The sequence below is a fragment of the Lemur catta genome, chromosome 3, assembly GCF_020740605.2.
Source record: "Lemur catta isolate mLemCat1 chromosome 3, mLemCat1.pri, whole genome shotgun sequence".
NCBI lineage: Eukaryota > Metazoa > Chordata > Mammalia > Primates > Lemuridae > Lemur > Lemur catta.
The window spans coordinates 94,932,603-94,949,841 of record NC_059130.1 but is presented as its reverse complement, the minus strand read 5'-3'; the positions used below and the strand labels follow the sequence as shown (position 1 = coordinate 94,949,841).

Below are 17,239 nucleotides of genomic sequence, written 5' to 3'. Positions count from 1 at the left end.
ATGTATACCATGGAGTTCTACTCAGCCACAGAAAACAATGATGATATACCACCTCTTGTATTTTCCTGGATAGAGCTAGAACCCATTCTACTAAGTGAAGTATCCCAAGAATGGAAAAACAAGCACCACATGTACTCACCATCAAATTGATTTTAACTGATCAACACTTAAGTGCACATATAGTAATAACATTCATTGGGTGGTGGGCAGATGGGAGGGGGATGGGGGATGGGTGTATACACACATAACGGGTGCAGTGTGCACCGTCTGGGGGATGGACTTGCTTGAAGCTCTGACTCGGGTGGGGCAAGAGCAGTATACGTAACCTAAACATTTGTACCCCCATAATATGTTGAAATAAAAAAAATTAAAAAAAATGAATTTCTAATTTTTATTCTTTACTTTCCATGAATTTATATTTTATTTCTTTTCTGATTTCTTGAGATGAATATTTCATGAAACTTTCAATCATTATTTTTAAATAGCTATATTTAAAACCATGACTTTTCTTTTAAGCACCACTTTAGCTTTGTATCTCACAACTTTGGGTTATAGAATTTTCATTATCATAGAATTCACCATACATTCATTTTTGTCTGTGGTTTTTCTTCTTTGACCAATGAGTAATTTACAAATGTCTTCTTTTTCTACTATGTATTTCTTAATTTTCAAACACATAAGGATTTTCTAGTTTTCTTTTTAAAAAATCAATTTCTGGACTAATTGTGTTATGGTAAAAGAAAATACTCCAAATGTTTTCAGCCCTTAGACATTTGGAACTTGCTTTCTGGCTCTGTATTTGATCAGTTTTACAAGAATTCTGAGAAAGAATGTGTATTCTGCAGTTTTAGGGAGGCAATGTCTATCTATGTTCCATTAGACAGGGTTGTCAATTGTTCTTTTTAAACATTTTATATATTCATTGAATTTTTTGGTCTGCATTTTGTATCAGTTACTGAGAGAAATGTGTTGAGATCTCCCATTATGGTTGTGGATTTATCTATTTCTCCCTGTAATTATGCCAGTTTCTGCTTTATATATTTTTGCAGCCATGTTTTGATGTATTACAATAGAACTACTGTATCTTCTTGGTAAATTGAAACTTTTATCACTATGAAATGTCCCTCTTCACCTCTAGTAATGCTTTTTTCCTTAAAGTATATTCTATTTTATATCATCAAAGACAACCCAGCTTTCTTTGGTCAGGTTTGCATGGTGGTTCTCTCCCATTCTTTGATATTCAACCTTTCTGTGTTCTTGTGTTTTAGATATATTTTGTATGCAATACATTTAGTTGAGTTTTATGGTGACATATTTATTAAGATACAATTCACATATCAAACAATCCATTTAAAGTAAACAATTCAATGGTTTTTCATATATTCACCGAGTTGTGAAATCATCGCTAAAATGGTGGAATACGCATAAGGTAGATATTCCCATTCAAAAAAGGGAGAAATTGGAAGAAATAAAGGGGTCACAGGTGCCAAGTGAGGTTGAAATGAAACACGGCAGATTCCATTAGGTTTCAAGCCCTGGGAATAAACTTCTGTAGTTTCTATGCCACCTTGACCCACAGCTCCATCCCCCTGGAGCCATGGCTCTGCCCTCTAGGTCTGAAGCTCCACCTTCTGTCTCTGCCTCTGGCGCTGTCCTCAGAGTCATCCTTTCATTGTCTTAAAGGGTAGCACACATTTGCAGCCAAGCATCTCTATCAGCCCATTTTCTGATTGCAGATGTCCAACAGCCTTCCCTTCTTTTGTCCTGTCTGTTTCTTTCGGTCACGCTGGCAGCGTTTCTGCTGATACAACATTTTCAAAAATCTTGTGGTTCTTCTGCATACGTCATGGGTCAGGGGAGCCCATGCCCTTAGGCAAGAGGGTACTCCACAGATCTCTCCTAGATAATTCTGTATCTATTCTTGGTGTCTGCCGAGATGATTGATTTTATTTATGAGTCACACACTTAATCGCTTTAGCAAAAGATTGTCCAGTCACAAACTTCTCTCCAGAGCATGATTTCTCCCAAATTAATTTTCTGATTTTAGCATTCTTTGGAATCAGGAAAATCATCAAGTACTGGTTCCTTTTGGCTTAACAGTTGCTTCATCAATTTATCTTTTTTTTTCTTTTGTTGCTTGTGCTTTTGGTGTTATATCTAAGAATATATTGCCAAATTCAATGTGATGAAAACTTACTCTTATGTTCTCTTCTTGGAGTTTTATCGTCTTAATTCGTATATTTCGGTCATTGGTCCATTTTGAGTTAATTTTTGTATATAGTGTGAGGTATGGATCTAACTTATCCTTTTGTGTGTGGCTATCCAGTTGTCCCAGCACCATTTGTTGAAGAGACATTTGTTTTTCCATTGAATAGTCTTGGCACCCATATCGAAAAGTCAATTGGCTGTAGATGTATGCATTTAATTCTGAACTCTCAACTCTATTCCACTGATCTATATGTCTATCCTTATGCCCACAACACTCTTGTTTTAATTATTGTAGTTTTGTAGTAAAATTTGCAGTTAGGAAGTGTGAGCTCTCCTACTTTGTTCTTTTTCAAGACGGTCTCAGCTATACAGAGCCCCTTAAAATTTCATATGAATCTGATCAGCTCAGATTCTTTTTTTTTTTTTTTTTTTTTTGTATTTCTGCAAAAAAGGCAGCAACTTTGACAGGGGTTGCATTGAACCTGCAGATCACTTTGGGTTGTATTGTCATCTTAACAACATTAAGTCCTCCAGTCACGAACATGAAATGTCTTTCTATTTATTTAGCTCTTATTTAATTTCTTTCAGCAACATTTTATAGATTTCAGTGTACAAGTCTTTCACCTCCTTGGTCAAATTTACTTCTAAGTATTTTATCTTCTTGGGTACTATAATCAATGGTATTGACTTCTTAATTTCCCTTTTGCATTTTATATTGTACTGTATAGAAATACAACTGATTTTTTTTGTGTGTTAGTTTTGCATCCTACAACTTTGCTGAATTCATCTGTTAGTTTCAATAGTTTTTTTTGTTTGTTTTTGGGGGATTCTCCAGGGCTTTCTATCTGTAAGAGCATGTCATCTGAAAATAGAAATAGCTTTATCCCTATTTTTCCTTTTCAGTTTGGATGGCTTTTATTTTTATTTTTTATGCCTAACTGCTCTGACTAGTACCTTTTCTACAGTGCTGAATAGAAATGGTAAAAATGGGCATTCTTGTCTTTTTCCGCTCTTATGAGGAAGGGCTTCAGTCTCTCACCATTGAGTATGATATTAGCTGTGACTTTTTCATAAAAACTTTTTTATTTTTTTAAGAGACAAGGTCTTGTTCTGTCACCCAGGCTTGAGCGCAGTGGCGTCATCATAGCTCAGAGCAACCTCAAACACCTGGGCTCAAGTGATCCTCCTGCCTCAGCCTCCTGGGTAGTTGGCACTGCATGTGCATGCCACCATGCCCAACTAATTTTTCTTGTTTTTTTGTAGAGATGGGGTCCTTCTATGTTGCTCAGGCTGGCCTCAAACTCCTGGGCTCAAGCAATCCTCCCACTTTGGCCTCCCAAAGTTTGGGGATTACAGACATAAACCACCATGCCCGATCATATAAATGCTCTTATTGGATTGGGGAAGTTCTCATCTCTTCCTAGTTCGTTAATATTTTTATCATTAAAGTGTGTTGGAGTTTGTCAGTTGCTTTTTCTGCATCAGTTGAGATGATCGTATATTTTTTTCCTTCACTCTATTAATGTGGTATATTCCATTGATTGATTTTTGAATGATGAATTATCTTTGTATTTCTGAGATAAATACAACTTGGTCATGGTATATAATCCTTTCATATGCCAGATTTGGTTTGCTTCTGTTGAGGATTTTTTTAAATCTATATTCACAAGGAATATTGGCCTATTGTTTTCTTTTTCTTTTATTGTTTTGATGAAGGTGTCTGGCTTTGGTATCAGGGTTACACTGGTCTCGTGGAATGAATTGGGAATTGTTCCTTCCCCTTATGTTTTCTTGGAAGGGTTTCAGAAAGAGTAGTACTGTTTCCTTTTTAAAAGTGATTGGTAGAATTCACCTGTGAAACTATGTAATCATAGACTTTAATTTGTTGGGAGGTTTTTTGTTACTGATTCAGTCACTTTACTTGTTATATGTCTATTCAGATTTTGTATTTCTTCCTCAGTTAGTTTGTTGGTTTGTGTGTTTTTAGGAATTTGTCAATTTCCTCTAGCTTATATAATTTGCTGGCATGCAATTATTTACAGTAGTCCTCTACAATTCTTTTTAAATATTTCTGAATAAATATATTACTTTCTGCAAGGTTGGTTCTAATGTTCCTAGTTTGAAACTGATTTTATTAACTTGAGATTTTTTTCTCTCTTTTTCTTTTGTTACTTCTTTCCTTTTTTTTTTTTTTGAGATGGGGAGATGGGGACTCACTCTGTCACCCAGGCTGGAGAGCAGTGGCATGATCATAGCTCATCGTAGCCTGCAACTCCTGGACTCTAGTGATCCTCCCGCCTTGGCCTCCTAAATGGCTGTGACTACAGGTGTGAGCCACCTTACTTGGCCTGGTCAGCTCTTTCTTCACCTTCCCAGAGAACAAAGCTGAAAAAGGAGCCTGCGGGCCATAGAAAGAACCCAGGGCCAGGAGGGCAGACACCTAGGTTCAAGTATCCTACACTAGCCCACCTGGGGCTAGGAAGGAAAGCCCACTTTCCTTCTCTGGGCTTTAATTTGCATGGCTCTCAGACTAGGAAGCTGGGCATGTTGACCGTGAAGGCCTCTTTGGACTCAGAGAGCAGTGAAGTGACTAAAAACAGTATCAGTGACTCCCTCAGGCTTGGCCCATGAAAAGTGCTCAGTAAGCGTCTGTCATCATTGTTACCATCTTCACCACCATCATCATTTGTGAAATGAGGATCAAAGCACCTCCCTCACAGGAGTGCTGAGAGGACCTCCTGAGAAAGCACACATGAAAGTGCCTTGGAAACTGCAAAGTTCTATGAGAATGTCCCAGAGGACCATTAAAATGATCTTAATCATAGGTATCATCACCACCTCCTGAAGTTCCGTCAGTTTCTCTCCCTAGCCACAAGCCCAGAAAACTTTCTGGGGTCCCATCTCCCCAAATGGGAGCTGATTCCCACAAGGTTCTCCCCTAGAGGCATCCTCAGCCTGGGGCCAATTAGGGGGTCCCAGGTGGCCTGGCCTGCGTCCAACCCTAGCAATCCACGTCTCTGGCCTGCCGTCGGCTCCTTGAGGCCTGTGGGCCCACCCAGTTCAGAATTAAGCACCCAGTCCCTGGCCTTCTCCCTCGTGCCCACCCCTGCACTGGCCCCAGATGCACTGGTGACCATGACCAGCTCCGGGGCCAGCAGGAGGGATTTCAGAGCTGAGGTGTAGCCATTCATTTAGACTCAGGGACTTAAGTGTGGGACACTGCAGATGCACCCTAGCCCAGGAGACCTGTTCCCAGGTTCTGGCAGTGGCTCTACCATACTCTAGTTGCATGACCTGGGCCCAGTCCCTCACATCTTCCTGGTCACAGTTCACTTCTTGGGGAAATCTGTGGGTAAGATCATGCCTGGCAGTGTTAAGTAATTCTGTAATTTAAAAAATGAGGGTGGTCCAAGTTTCTGTCTATGATCCTAGATTGCTTCTGACCTAGGAAGTCACTGCACCTCCCTGGGCCTCAGCTTCCTTGTTCGTACAATGGAGAGATAAATCCTGCCTGGACTAGCTCTCCAGAGATGTAGTGAGGGTCACTGACATGTGTGAGAGCTCTTAGGGCCTGGCTCAACTCCCTAAAAACGCCACATCTAGATCTGCATCATACCACTGTGGGAGGGATAAGAGTCCTCCCCATTTTAGAGACGTGGAAGTGGAAGCTGCCTGAGAAGACACAGCCATGTGGGGAATTATGGACTCAGTGTGTGTCTGGGCTGTTCCACGTATCAGCCATGTGACCTTGGGGCAAGTCCCTCACCCTTTGCAATGCTGTTTCTCATGTCAGATCCCTGCCTCCCGAGGCTGCAGGGGTGCCCCTGAGCGCCCTTAGCCTTTGCCCATAAGGCCGAGAGCCAGTGGGCCTGGGAGCTTGTCCTGCTCTCTGAATAGCTGGGGGCCAGCGCTGGTCTGCTGTGTGGTCCCCACCAGGAGCCCTCAGCCAGGCCTGCCCTGCTGAGTGTGTGAGGAGGCTGGAAAGGGCCAGAGGAAAGGGGAGGCCGTGGTGGGGGCCAGGCAGGGAGGTCTGGGCTGAGGACTGAGCCCATGGGCTGGGCCTGTCCTGCACGGGGCTGCTCACTGAGGCTCCTCCAATTCCTGAGAACAGCAGAGCCGGGGCCTCAACATTGGACTGTCCCGAGACGCCCAGGTTCTCAGGACTCAGGACTGGAGCAGTCGTGTTCCATCAGTGTTTGGCCATCAGCCCTCTGATTTGTACAGTTTGCTGATTTCCGTGCTGTAAATACACCCATGTGAGCTCACTGAGCTCGGGCTGGGAAAGGTGGGCAACAGTGGAACATTCTACGGTGTTTCTACCATACAAAGATCGTCCATGGAAATGAGCCCTAGAACATAGATAACTGTAAAATGTAATAAAATAGTTAGGATGTGATGTGCTTTCAGTATTCGGCACCTTCATTTTTAATGCAATTTATTTAATTACACTGATATGAATTAATTTTTAATAATGGCTGTGTTAAACAGCCAGCTCATAATACGTCTGAGAACATTCCAATGGCTCTGCTGGCCTCTGGCTGACTAGAAGGGACCTCAGAGTCCAACACTCTCATTCCATATTGTTGGCAGGAACAGGGACTCAGAGTCCTGGAAGGCACGGCCAGGACTCGTGCCAGGGTTTTCAACACATGAGCTCATTTAGTTCTCCCAGCAAGCCCTGAAGGGAAGAAGGTATTATTAGCATTTTAGAGAGGAGAAAACTGAGGCAAAGTAAGAGAACTGGCACTAGAGCTTGATAGGTCTGGATCCAAATTCTGGTTCTGCGCTTAAAAGCTTAAGCCCTTGGAGAAGTCCCCTCAGTCCACAGGGCCTGAGCGTCCTTGTGTGTGGCCTGGGGACGATACTACTCACTTCTAGAGGCTGTTTGCCAGGACCTAGTTGAAGACCTGGTATAGCGTGGATGCTCCAAGGTCAACTCTCAATTATCATCAGAGAGGCTGAGTAACCTGCCCAAGTTACTGTCCTGGTGCAGAATGGAGGAGGATTATAACTTGCTCAAGTGTGACTCAAACATGGTCTAACTGACAAGTCAGGACACAGGGATTTGGGATGTAACAGGGGAACCCACATGGGGACCTCAGTTCTTGGCCTTTCTGCAAGGTGACTGTGTCCTCCGCCCCTCCCCTCCAGGCTGGTATCCCCTGAGAAGGCTGGAACAAGAAATAGGGCTTCCCCTCCCTCAGGGGGTCCTTTGCTCTTCCCCAAGGGCCTCTTCCTGGTAGGGTTGTTGTTGAAAACATCGGGGGAATTCCATTTTGGCATTCTCACTGGGGACAGGGAGGGTGGTGGCAGGAGGCAGAGGGATACCCCTTCCACAGGTCTTGCAGGAAAGCATGGCGTGGAGGCAGGACCAAGAAACCTGTGCATCTTGACCCACTGGGAGGAGCCTGGGGTGTTTGAGTCTCCCTTGGTCTGTGTCCCAGGAGCAGATGATCAAGGCCTTCAGGACCCAGGCTGGCCTGGCCAGGTGCAGACTGTCACAGGGAGACAAGGCAGGGGATTCAGCCCCTGTCCTCTCAGAAACCCAGGGCTTTTCTGGAGTCTGGGCTGCCTGGAATCTTGGGTCTCAGGACTCAGTTGCCTGAGGAGCTTCCTGTTTAGTCCCTTCCCTTAGGAGCAAGTGACAACCTCTCAGTGACTTGTTTCTGCAGATACAGAGAAGGATAAGGTAACTGCTGGGCTTGGGGATGTGGGTTGGATCCCAGGCACCTGTGGGGGCTTGAGGTCAAAAGTAGCCGGGACACCCAGTCCCTAGGTCCTGTGTGTACCTGCACCCCGACATCCCTGGAGCCCCTTCCCCTCATTTCCTAATGTACTTTCCTCACCACATCTCCTCTCAATGCTCCCTCATGGCTTCCTCCTTCCTGGTCCCTCCCTGCTTCCTTCATTTATACATGTTTACTGACAGCTCCTCTGTGGTAAGCCGTGTTCTAGACACTAGAAACAGGGAAATGAATAACACAATTTCCTGAGCACCCAGGTCTCCAGCAGATGCTGAGCGTCATATCCCTGCAAGGACAAGGGTGTTCCACATGCCAGAGATGCCTTCAGCAATCATGGGGACCCAACCCTGCTCTCTAGGCCTGGGGCGTCATAAATGAACGCAGAGACTGTAGGGGGAGGGGGCAAGATTTAGAAGACTCTGTGTGACTAAACGATGTCCCCCAATCCGTGGAAATCAAGTGTGACTTGGAGAGAGAGGCTTTTACAAAGATTTACTGAGCTCTAGCATGGTGATAATTTCCTGTCTCTCCTGCATTGGTACCCTCTGTCTTCCAACACACTCCGGTGGCCTCCCACATCACAGGACGGGAGCAGATGGAGGAAACTGTATGATGAGAAATAGTTTGTGGCGCCATTAGAGCCCTTTGTCCTCAGAGGGCTCTGATCCTGTCTGGTCTGATGACCTTACCTCTGCCTCTGAACTCCACATGGGTGTGACTCTGTGGTCTCCCTGCCAAAGCTCAGGCAACTGAGACTGATGTGCAGCTGGGGAAATGCACATTCCTGCCCCTTCCCCCTCAATCCCTGTTTGCTGGAAGCATGAGAAGGTCATGGTTAAGAGTGGTCTCTGAAGTCACATTCCCTCCATTGCCATCCCAGGTCCCCCCCCCACCCACCATATCATCTGGAACAAACTGCTTGCTGTCCCTTAGTGTTGCCTCTCTAGAATAGAAGTCGTAAGATTTACTCAATGGGTTTTGTGGATGAGGTAAAGTTAGTGTAGCAGAGCCTGGCAAACAGACATTGCCCATTAGATATTAGCTATTAATATCACTAAAAAGGAGGTTATAAACTCCCCTGTGTGTCCATACTTAGTTACAGATACTCTAACTCAATTAACAGGAGAGGGAGAAAGCTTTTCCAAGTTCTTGGATCTGAAAATCAGTATCAGAGCCTTCTCGGATTCCCAGGATTATAACTTGCCGGTGAGCAGAGGTGTCTGCGAGAAACAGAAGTTTGGGGGTGGGAGGGGGCGAGGCAGGTCAGGGGAGGCTGCTGGGATGAGCTGAGCCCTAACGAGGGTTTAGGGCTGGACATGTGACGGAGTGTGGGGGCAGCAGGGGCCCGGGTGGTGGCACTGCCATGCTGAGGACCAGCCCAGGGCCCGAGGGCATGAGACAGGTAGCGACACACAGGAGACTGGGAGCACCTGTGTGGACACTATGCCCGTGTGGCGTGTGGAGGGGTAGGGGGTGGACTGGCCAGGGGAAGGGGTGGCACAGGACAAGTGAACCCTCAGGATAGCTGGACATGTCCTCTGTCCTCTATCCCCACCAAAGGTACCTCTGCCTGAATACACCTCCATGTTTTTATCCATTGTACTGTTGAGCAACACTTGGAGGCTACCTTGTTATGAACTATTTTGACAAGTGTTTTGAACATTTTTCATGCTTCTTTTCTTGAACATATGTATGTACCTGTGTGTGAGTATGTGGGAATCTCGGTAGGAATAGAATTGCTGGGTAATGTGGTCTATGTATGTTCAACTTTAGAGGATAGTGCTAAACATTTTCTAAAGAGATTGTTCAAATTTACACTCCCATCACAGTGTAAGAAAGTTCTAGCTGTTCTGGCCAACACCAGGTGTTATTCGTTTTAGTCTTTCTGGTGGACACGTAGTGGGGCTGGGCTGCGGTCTTCATTTGCAAGTATGAGATGACTGTTTCGCTTGAGGAATGGTTATTTAGATTGCCTCTCTGAGAAGCGTCTTTTTAAATCTCTTGCCTGTCATTCTATTGGGTAGTCAGTTTACTTGTTGATGTTGCAGGAGTTCTCTATTTATTCTGGATATAAATCTTCTGAGTTCTTCTTTGTAATACATTCTGGTTTATCATGTTTCTCTCTATGGTCAGAATTTTGGTGTTCTATTTAAGGAATTTTTTGCTTACTTTGAGAGGATAAAGATATTTTTCTGTGTTTGATTCTAAACATTTGATTGCTTTACATTTACCATTTAAATCTACAGTACATCTGAAATTTATTTTTGTGTAATATTTGAGGTAGGAGGAAAAATATTTATTTTTCTGTCTGAATATCCCCATGATCCTGCAACATTTATTGAAAAGATCACCTTTTCCCCATTGCATTGTAGGATCAACTGTGTTATAAATCAGGTGACTGTATATGCATGGGTGTGGTTCTAAGGTTTATTCTATTCCATCGGTCTCTTTGCTTATTCTTGTGCCAATCTCACACTCGCTTATTTAGGTTTTCTAGTAAGTCTGCTATCTGTTAAGTCCTCCAACATTGTTTTTTTATTCAGGAATCCTCAAGATTTCCATATAAATTTTATAACTATGGTGTGAATTTCTGCAAAAACATTAAACAAAACTTCTGGGGCTTTGACTAGGATTACAATGAATCTATAAATCAACTTAACATCTTTATAATGTATACTTGTTCAGCCCATGAACATGGCATATCCCTCTATTTACTTAGGTCTTCCTAGATTTCTCTAAATAATGTTTTTTACACATATTTTGTTAGATTTATTTCTACATATTTTATTGTTTAAAATGTGATGATACATTTTTTTTGTGTCCACTTGCTTAATAATTTGTTTGTGTTTGGTTTCTTTTATATTGTCTACCTACACAATCATGTAGTCAGCAGAAAATGACTGTTTTATTTCTTCCTCTCCAATCATTTAAACTTTTATTTCTTTATGTTGCCTTATTTTACTAGCTAGGACCACCTATACAATGGTTAATGAAAATGGTAATAGGAAACATTTGTTTCATTCCCATTGTTAGGGAATAAGTTATCAATATTTCACCATTTGCTATAGGCTGTTTCTTTTTTGTTTTACTGGAAATAATTTTTATCACACGAAGAAAGTTCTTGTCTATTGCTATTTTACTGAGAAGTTTATTTCTTTTCCCTTTTTTAAAGTATCCATCTTTAAAGAAGGAGGTTAATTTCTAATAATAAATAATTGTTGAATTTTATCAAGTATTTTTTCTGCATCTCCTGAGATAGTCATATTACTTTTCTCTCTTACTTCTACTGTATGGTGAATTACATTGATTATCAAGTGCTAAACCACCTTGAATTCCCATGGCAAACCCTATCTGACTGTGATGTATTCTCTCTCTTATATGTTGGTGAATTCAATTTCTAGTATCTTGTTTAGTAGTTTTGCAACAATACTTATGAGAGTGATTGGTCTGTAAGTTTCCCTTCTTGTAATGTCCTTGTTATTTTCTGGTATCAAGTTTATGCAGGTCTCATAAAACACATTGAGATGTTTTCACTCTTTTTTCATTCTTTGGAAGAGTTAGTATTTTTCCTTTCTTAAATATTGGAAGAATTCACCAGTTAAGAGATCTGGGAGTTTTCTTCCCATGACAGTTTTAAATGATAGATTCATTTTTAAAAAAGATTTTGGACTCCTCTGAATTTTGTTTCTTCTTTTGTCAGTTTTGGTAATTTGTATTTTTAAAGACATTTGTTCATTTTATTTAAATTGTTAAATTTACCAGCATAAAGTTGTTTCTAATTATCTAAATTATCTTTTCAATGATTGTAGGACCTTCAGTAATGTTCTCTTTTTCAGTCTTGATATTGTCAATTGGTTTCTTTTATCACTCTTGCTAAAAACAAATCAATTTATTATTAATAGTTGTTTCAAAGAACGAATTTTTAGATTTGTTGAGTTTTCTCTGTTGCTAGTTTAATTGCCATTTTGTTGTTTCTGCTCTTATCTTTGTTGTTTCCTTCCTTTAACTTCTTTTTGGGTTTGATTTATAGGTTTTTTTTTTTTTTAGCTTCTTGAGATGGAAGTTTAGCTAATGAATTTTCAGCCCTTCCTCTATGCCAACATATACATTTAAAGCTATAAATTTCCCAGCATTTGTTTGTTTGTCATGACTGATATTTTTTAAGATTACAATCTAGTTATTTTATGCATCATTCCTGAATTTGGATTTCTTTAATATTTCTTTATCATTAGATTCAGGTTTTACATTTTTGGCTGAAATACAGATTGTGCATTCTTCTTAGTATTTCATATCTGGAGATATACTGTGTCTATTTACTCCGTATTGGTGATATTAACTGTGATCACTCAGTTAAGATGTTGTCCAGTTTCTCTACTGTATATTTACCATTATTTAATTGTGTAATAAATAAGTACTTTGTGGATAGATAGCTTAAAACTATGTAAATATTCTGTTCCTCATGGAACTCACTCTCCATAAATTTAGCATCTGTATCAGTCAGGATCCAGTCAGCAGACAGAACGTAGTAGTAATTTGAATAGGAAAAATTCAGCATAACATATTGTTAATTGGCCAGGCACAGAGGCTCCCAGCTGTAATCTCAGAACTTAGGCAGGTGGGGGTGGGAGGATCGCTTGAGGCCAGCAGTTTTAGACAAATTGTTAATTAGTATAAGGTGAGTACCAAAAGGTTGAAAAAGAACTTTAAGAGATCCAGAAGTAGGAAGTAAAACAAACAAACAAACAAACAAACCAAAAAAAAAAAAAAAAAGAAAAGAAAAAAAAAGAAAAAGAAGTTAGTGTAAGATTTGGACTATTTCAAAGAGAGCGTGACTCACAGTGAGCTAGCCCACCACTGGGCACAGGCTGCAGCTGGCACTGAAGTGGCCACTGTGCGGGGACAGTGCTGCCTGAGAGTGTGGCCAGGGTGGTCTCTGGAAACGGGCTGCCAGGTGGGGAGCAGGTGCCTGGGCGCAGGGCCAGAGCTGCCATGGAGGCAGCCACTGGAGCTGCCAGGAATGCAGCCGCCAGGTGGGGAGAGTGTGGCCCGAGTGTGCGGCTGCTGTGGGCACACTGGGGTCAGCTGCAGTGAGTGCTGCTGCCCTTCCACACACCAGCCCGCTCCTCGCAAGCTGAATGAGGAAGGAGAAGTGAAGCGGGCAACAGCAGTCCCCTCCTGCTGCTCTCACAGGACAGTGCCCTGCACTGCTCTGTGTGAACCAAGCCTCCCGGTGCACCGGCTGGGAAAGCAGCAATGTTTCCAGGGTGTGAGGAGAGGCACGTAGCACATCCAGACAAATGTTTTCTAAGGGGGAGGGAAACTCCATCTCTAAGAGGTTTGGGGGCTGGGGCTCATGTGGTTGAATCCATTGTTGTTAGACATGTGAGTGAGCAGTTTTCTACCGAGGGGTGGGAAGTGAGAGTGGGAGATTGCACACGAGCATTTTATGTGTCCTGGACTGGTTTTTGAGGCATTGGATCAGATGTGTCACATACATTGCTTCTGCTCCTCATAAGGATCCCGAGAGGTGAGTATTATTATCCACATTTTACAGATGAGAAGACTGAAGATGAGAGAGATTAAGTAACATGTTTAAGATAACACAGCCAAAGAGTAATGAGGCCAGAATGAAAATCCCACCCTGTCTGCTTGCACAGCTGGCATTCTTGCCAGGGTACTACACTTTAGATGGACTTTACTCAAGTGTGATTTTCCCGCAGGCCCCACCATGCGGATGCTTCCAGGGCAGAACCAAACCTGGGTTTCTGAATTTATACTGCTTGGCTTCTCCAAAGACCCCATGACTAACAGGACCCTGTTCGTTGCCTTCCTTCTCCTCTACCTGAGCTCAGTCCTGGGAAACGTGCTCATTGTCATCTTGATCCGCCTGGACATACATCTCCACACCCCCATGTACTTCTTCCTGTGTATCCTGTCCCTGATGGATGTGGCCTACGTCACCACCACCGTGCCCCAGATGCTGGTACATCTTCTCACTCACTCTCAGACCATCACCTTTGCTGGCTGCTGGCTGCAGATGTACGTGTTTGGTGCCCTGGGCGTGACCGAGTGCACCTTCTTTGTAGTCATGGCTTATGACCGATACGTGGCCATTTGCCACCCACTGCGTTATACTGTCATCCTCAGCTGGGGCCTGTGCACGCGGCTGGCAGCTGGGACATTGGCCTGTGGTTTCTTCTTCTCTCTGATCCACACCTTCCTCACCATGAGGCTGCCGTATTGTGGGCCAAACGTGGTCAACCACTACTTCTGTGAAGGCCCCTCATTATGGAGCTTGGCTTGCAAGGATACCCACCTGATTGAGACGGTGGACCTGGTCTTCAGTGTCTTTTTGATTGTCACCCCACTGTGTGTCATTCTGGCCTCCTATGTTCATATTGCCCTGGCCATCCTGAAGATCAAGTCCATTCGGGGCCGCTGCAAGGCTTTCTCCACCTGTGCCTCCCACCTGACCGTGGTCACATTCTTCTATGGTCCGGCCATTTACATCTACATGAGGCCGAGCTCCAGCTACTCCCCTGAGCGAGACAAGCTGATCTCACTGTTTTACAATGTCTTCACTGCCCTGCTCAACCCTGTGGTCTACAGTCTGAGGAACAAGGACATTAAGGAGGCATTTCTCAAGGTGATGGGTCATGGTAGGGTTGTCTGGTGAACTGGGATCCAGGCGAGGTCTGGGGTACAGTGTCCAATGTTGAAGAAGTGGACAGCATCTGTATGCAGCCTACATTGTGCATTTGGACCAAGGTGGTACTTGGTCAGTGACACAAATGTAGGTGAAACCAACATGGCTGTCTTGATCAACTTGCTACTTTGTGGTACAGTGACAAGTCCATAATATCAGTAACTCACAACAGCAAAAGTTCACTTATTGGTCATGTTCCCTATTGGTTGTAGGCTCACTGTGGCCTTGTGCAGTCTCAGAAACACCGTGAAGGAAGGAGTCCTTGCCTGGAACATGTCATTCTGATGACAGAGGAAAGGCCCAACAAGTAAAACACAAAATGATCCTAATAGCTTCTCAGAGGTGACACACATCTCTTTGCTCACATCCTGTTGGCCAAAGCCAGCTATATGGTCAAGCCAAGAGCCAAGAGACAGGAAGTATTTTCTCCCACAGAGAAGTGCAAGTCACATGGCAATGGGCAGGCATGTGTAATTACTCTACAGGGAGGGATCAAGTAAGGAGAATAAATATAATCTACCATAGTGTCACAGAACCCAGGAGAGTACATGTAACCAACATGAAGCATGGTAATTCTAAGTGACCTGGTATATGGAACACAGAGATCTAAAGTGTTGTAAACAATGCAGTACATGTAAATAATATCTGTTGCCAACATTGGAAAGTAAGCCAATGGTTTGTGGAACCCATACAGCCCATGGACCTGACTTGGTGCCTGGAATCAACATGGTGCACGGGGTTCAGGTCCTGTCCTCTGCGTGTGCTGTGGAAGGACACAGGACTTGATGTCAAGTTGCCAGGGTTCTAGTCCCAACCGTGATTACCTGCTGTGTGTGTGCTATTTTGGGCAATTTGTCTCCCTCTCTGGATCTCACTTTATTCATGTATGAAATTCACACCTTGAATTTAATTGTCTTCAAAACGTCTTGTGACTCTAAAATTCTCTTTCACAGCAGGTAGAGTGGGTGTGTACAAAACTCGAACACAATGAATTCGTGACTGACCTCTGTGGACCATAGCAGGGTAAGGAAGCCAGAGCAGAATGAGAGCTGCTGTTGTCTGTCAACCATAGTGGGGAGCACACCTAGCAGTGACTCTTATTCTTTCTAGGGACTGAGACGACACATTGGGCTTTCTAGGAATCCTAGCACGGGCCTCAGGGTCAGCATGGACACACAGCTTTCTTCCAGGCCTTGCTGGTGGCCCAGAGGTCTTAGGGATGAGTCAGTTCAGCCCCACTATTTCCTGAGTATCCACTGTGGTCCCGCTAGGATCATGCCCTCTGGAATCCAAGAGAGACATACGGAGAGATTTACAGTCATCAAATTATAATACCCCAACTCAAGGGGGTGCTACAGTGACCTGTGGGGAGCAGTGACCTCATGGGAGTGAGGTTCTTTGAGAGGGCAGCAGCCATGAAGGACCAGGTTACACCTGATTCCATTTCTATCCACCGCTGTGAACTTGAATGTTGTAAGCCTTCAGAGCTTGGAGTCAGGGAGAAAGAGAATATGATTTAGGCTGTGTGACCCCTAATTGTGTCTCCCCAGAAGTAATATGCTGAATCCCTAATGCCCAACTTGCCTATATCTTGACTAAAAAAGTAATTCACATTAAATGAGGTCATAAGGGTGGGACCCTAATCCAAAAGAATTCATGTCCTTATAAAAAGAGACGCCAGAGAACTTTTTCTCTCACAGCAAGAAGGCAGCCGTCTGTGACCTCCAAGGAGAGCCTTCACCAGAACAGGACCCTGCTGGTGCCCTGATCTCAGATTTAAGCCTCCAGAACTATGAGAAATTTCTGGCGTTGAGTATGATATTAGCTGTGAGTTTTCATAAAAACTTTTTTTTTTTTGAGATACAAGGTCTTGCTCCAGCAACCAGGCTGGAGTATAGTAGTGGGATCATAGCTCACTGCAACCTCAAACACCTGGGCTCAGCCTCTGCCTCCTGAGTAGCTGGGACTAAGGTGCACATTGGTATGCCTGGCTATTTTTTCTTACTTTTTGTAGAGATGGGGTCTTTCTATTTTGCCCAGGCTGGCCTCGAACTCCTGGCCTCAAGCAAGCCTACCATCTCGGCCTCCCAAAGTTTGGGGATACAGGTGTGAAACACCGTGCCCAAGCACATAAATGTCTAATTAGGTTGGGAAAGTTCTCATCTATTCCTAGTTTGTTAATAATTTTATCATTCAAGTGTGTTGGAATTTTTCAGATGCTTTTTCTGCATCAATTGCGATGATCATATGTTTTTTTCCTTCACTCTATTAATGTGGTGTATTACATGGATCGATTTTTGTTTGATGAACCATCTTTGAATATCTTAGATAAATACGACTTGGTCATGCTATGTAATCCTTTTCATATGCCAGATTTGGTTTGCTAGTATTTTGTTGAGGATATTTTCATCTATGTTCCCAAAAAATATTAGCCTATTGTTTTCTTTTTCTTTGTTTTTTTTTTGATGAAGATGTCTAGCTGTGGTTTCAGGGTTGTGCTGGTCTCCTGGGATGAATTAGGAATTGTTCCATCCCCTTCTATTTTCTTGCAAGAGTTTGAGAAATAGTAGTATTGATTCCT

At 43.2% G+C, this 17,239-nt stretch overlaps 1 protein-coding gene across 1 annotated transcript; it reads left to right on the top strand.

The window, feature by feature from the left end:
• Positions 1–13,680: 13,680 nt before the first annotated feature.
• On the top strand, positions 13,681–14,628 carry LOC123634264 (olfactory receptor 2A12-like). Its single transcript, XM_045545686.1, has one exon. The coding sequence runs from the start codon at positions 13,681–13,683 to the stop codon at positions 14,626–14,628; it is 948 nt and encodes a 315-aa protein (XP_045401642.1).
• Positions 14,629–17,239: the final 2,611 nt, after the last annotated feature.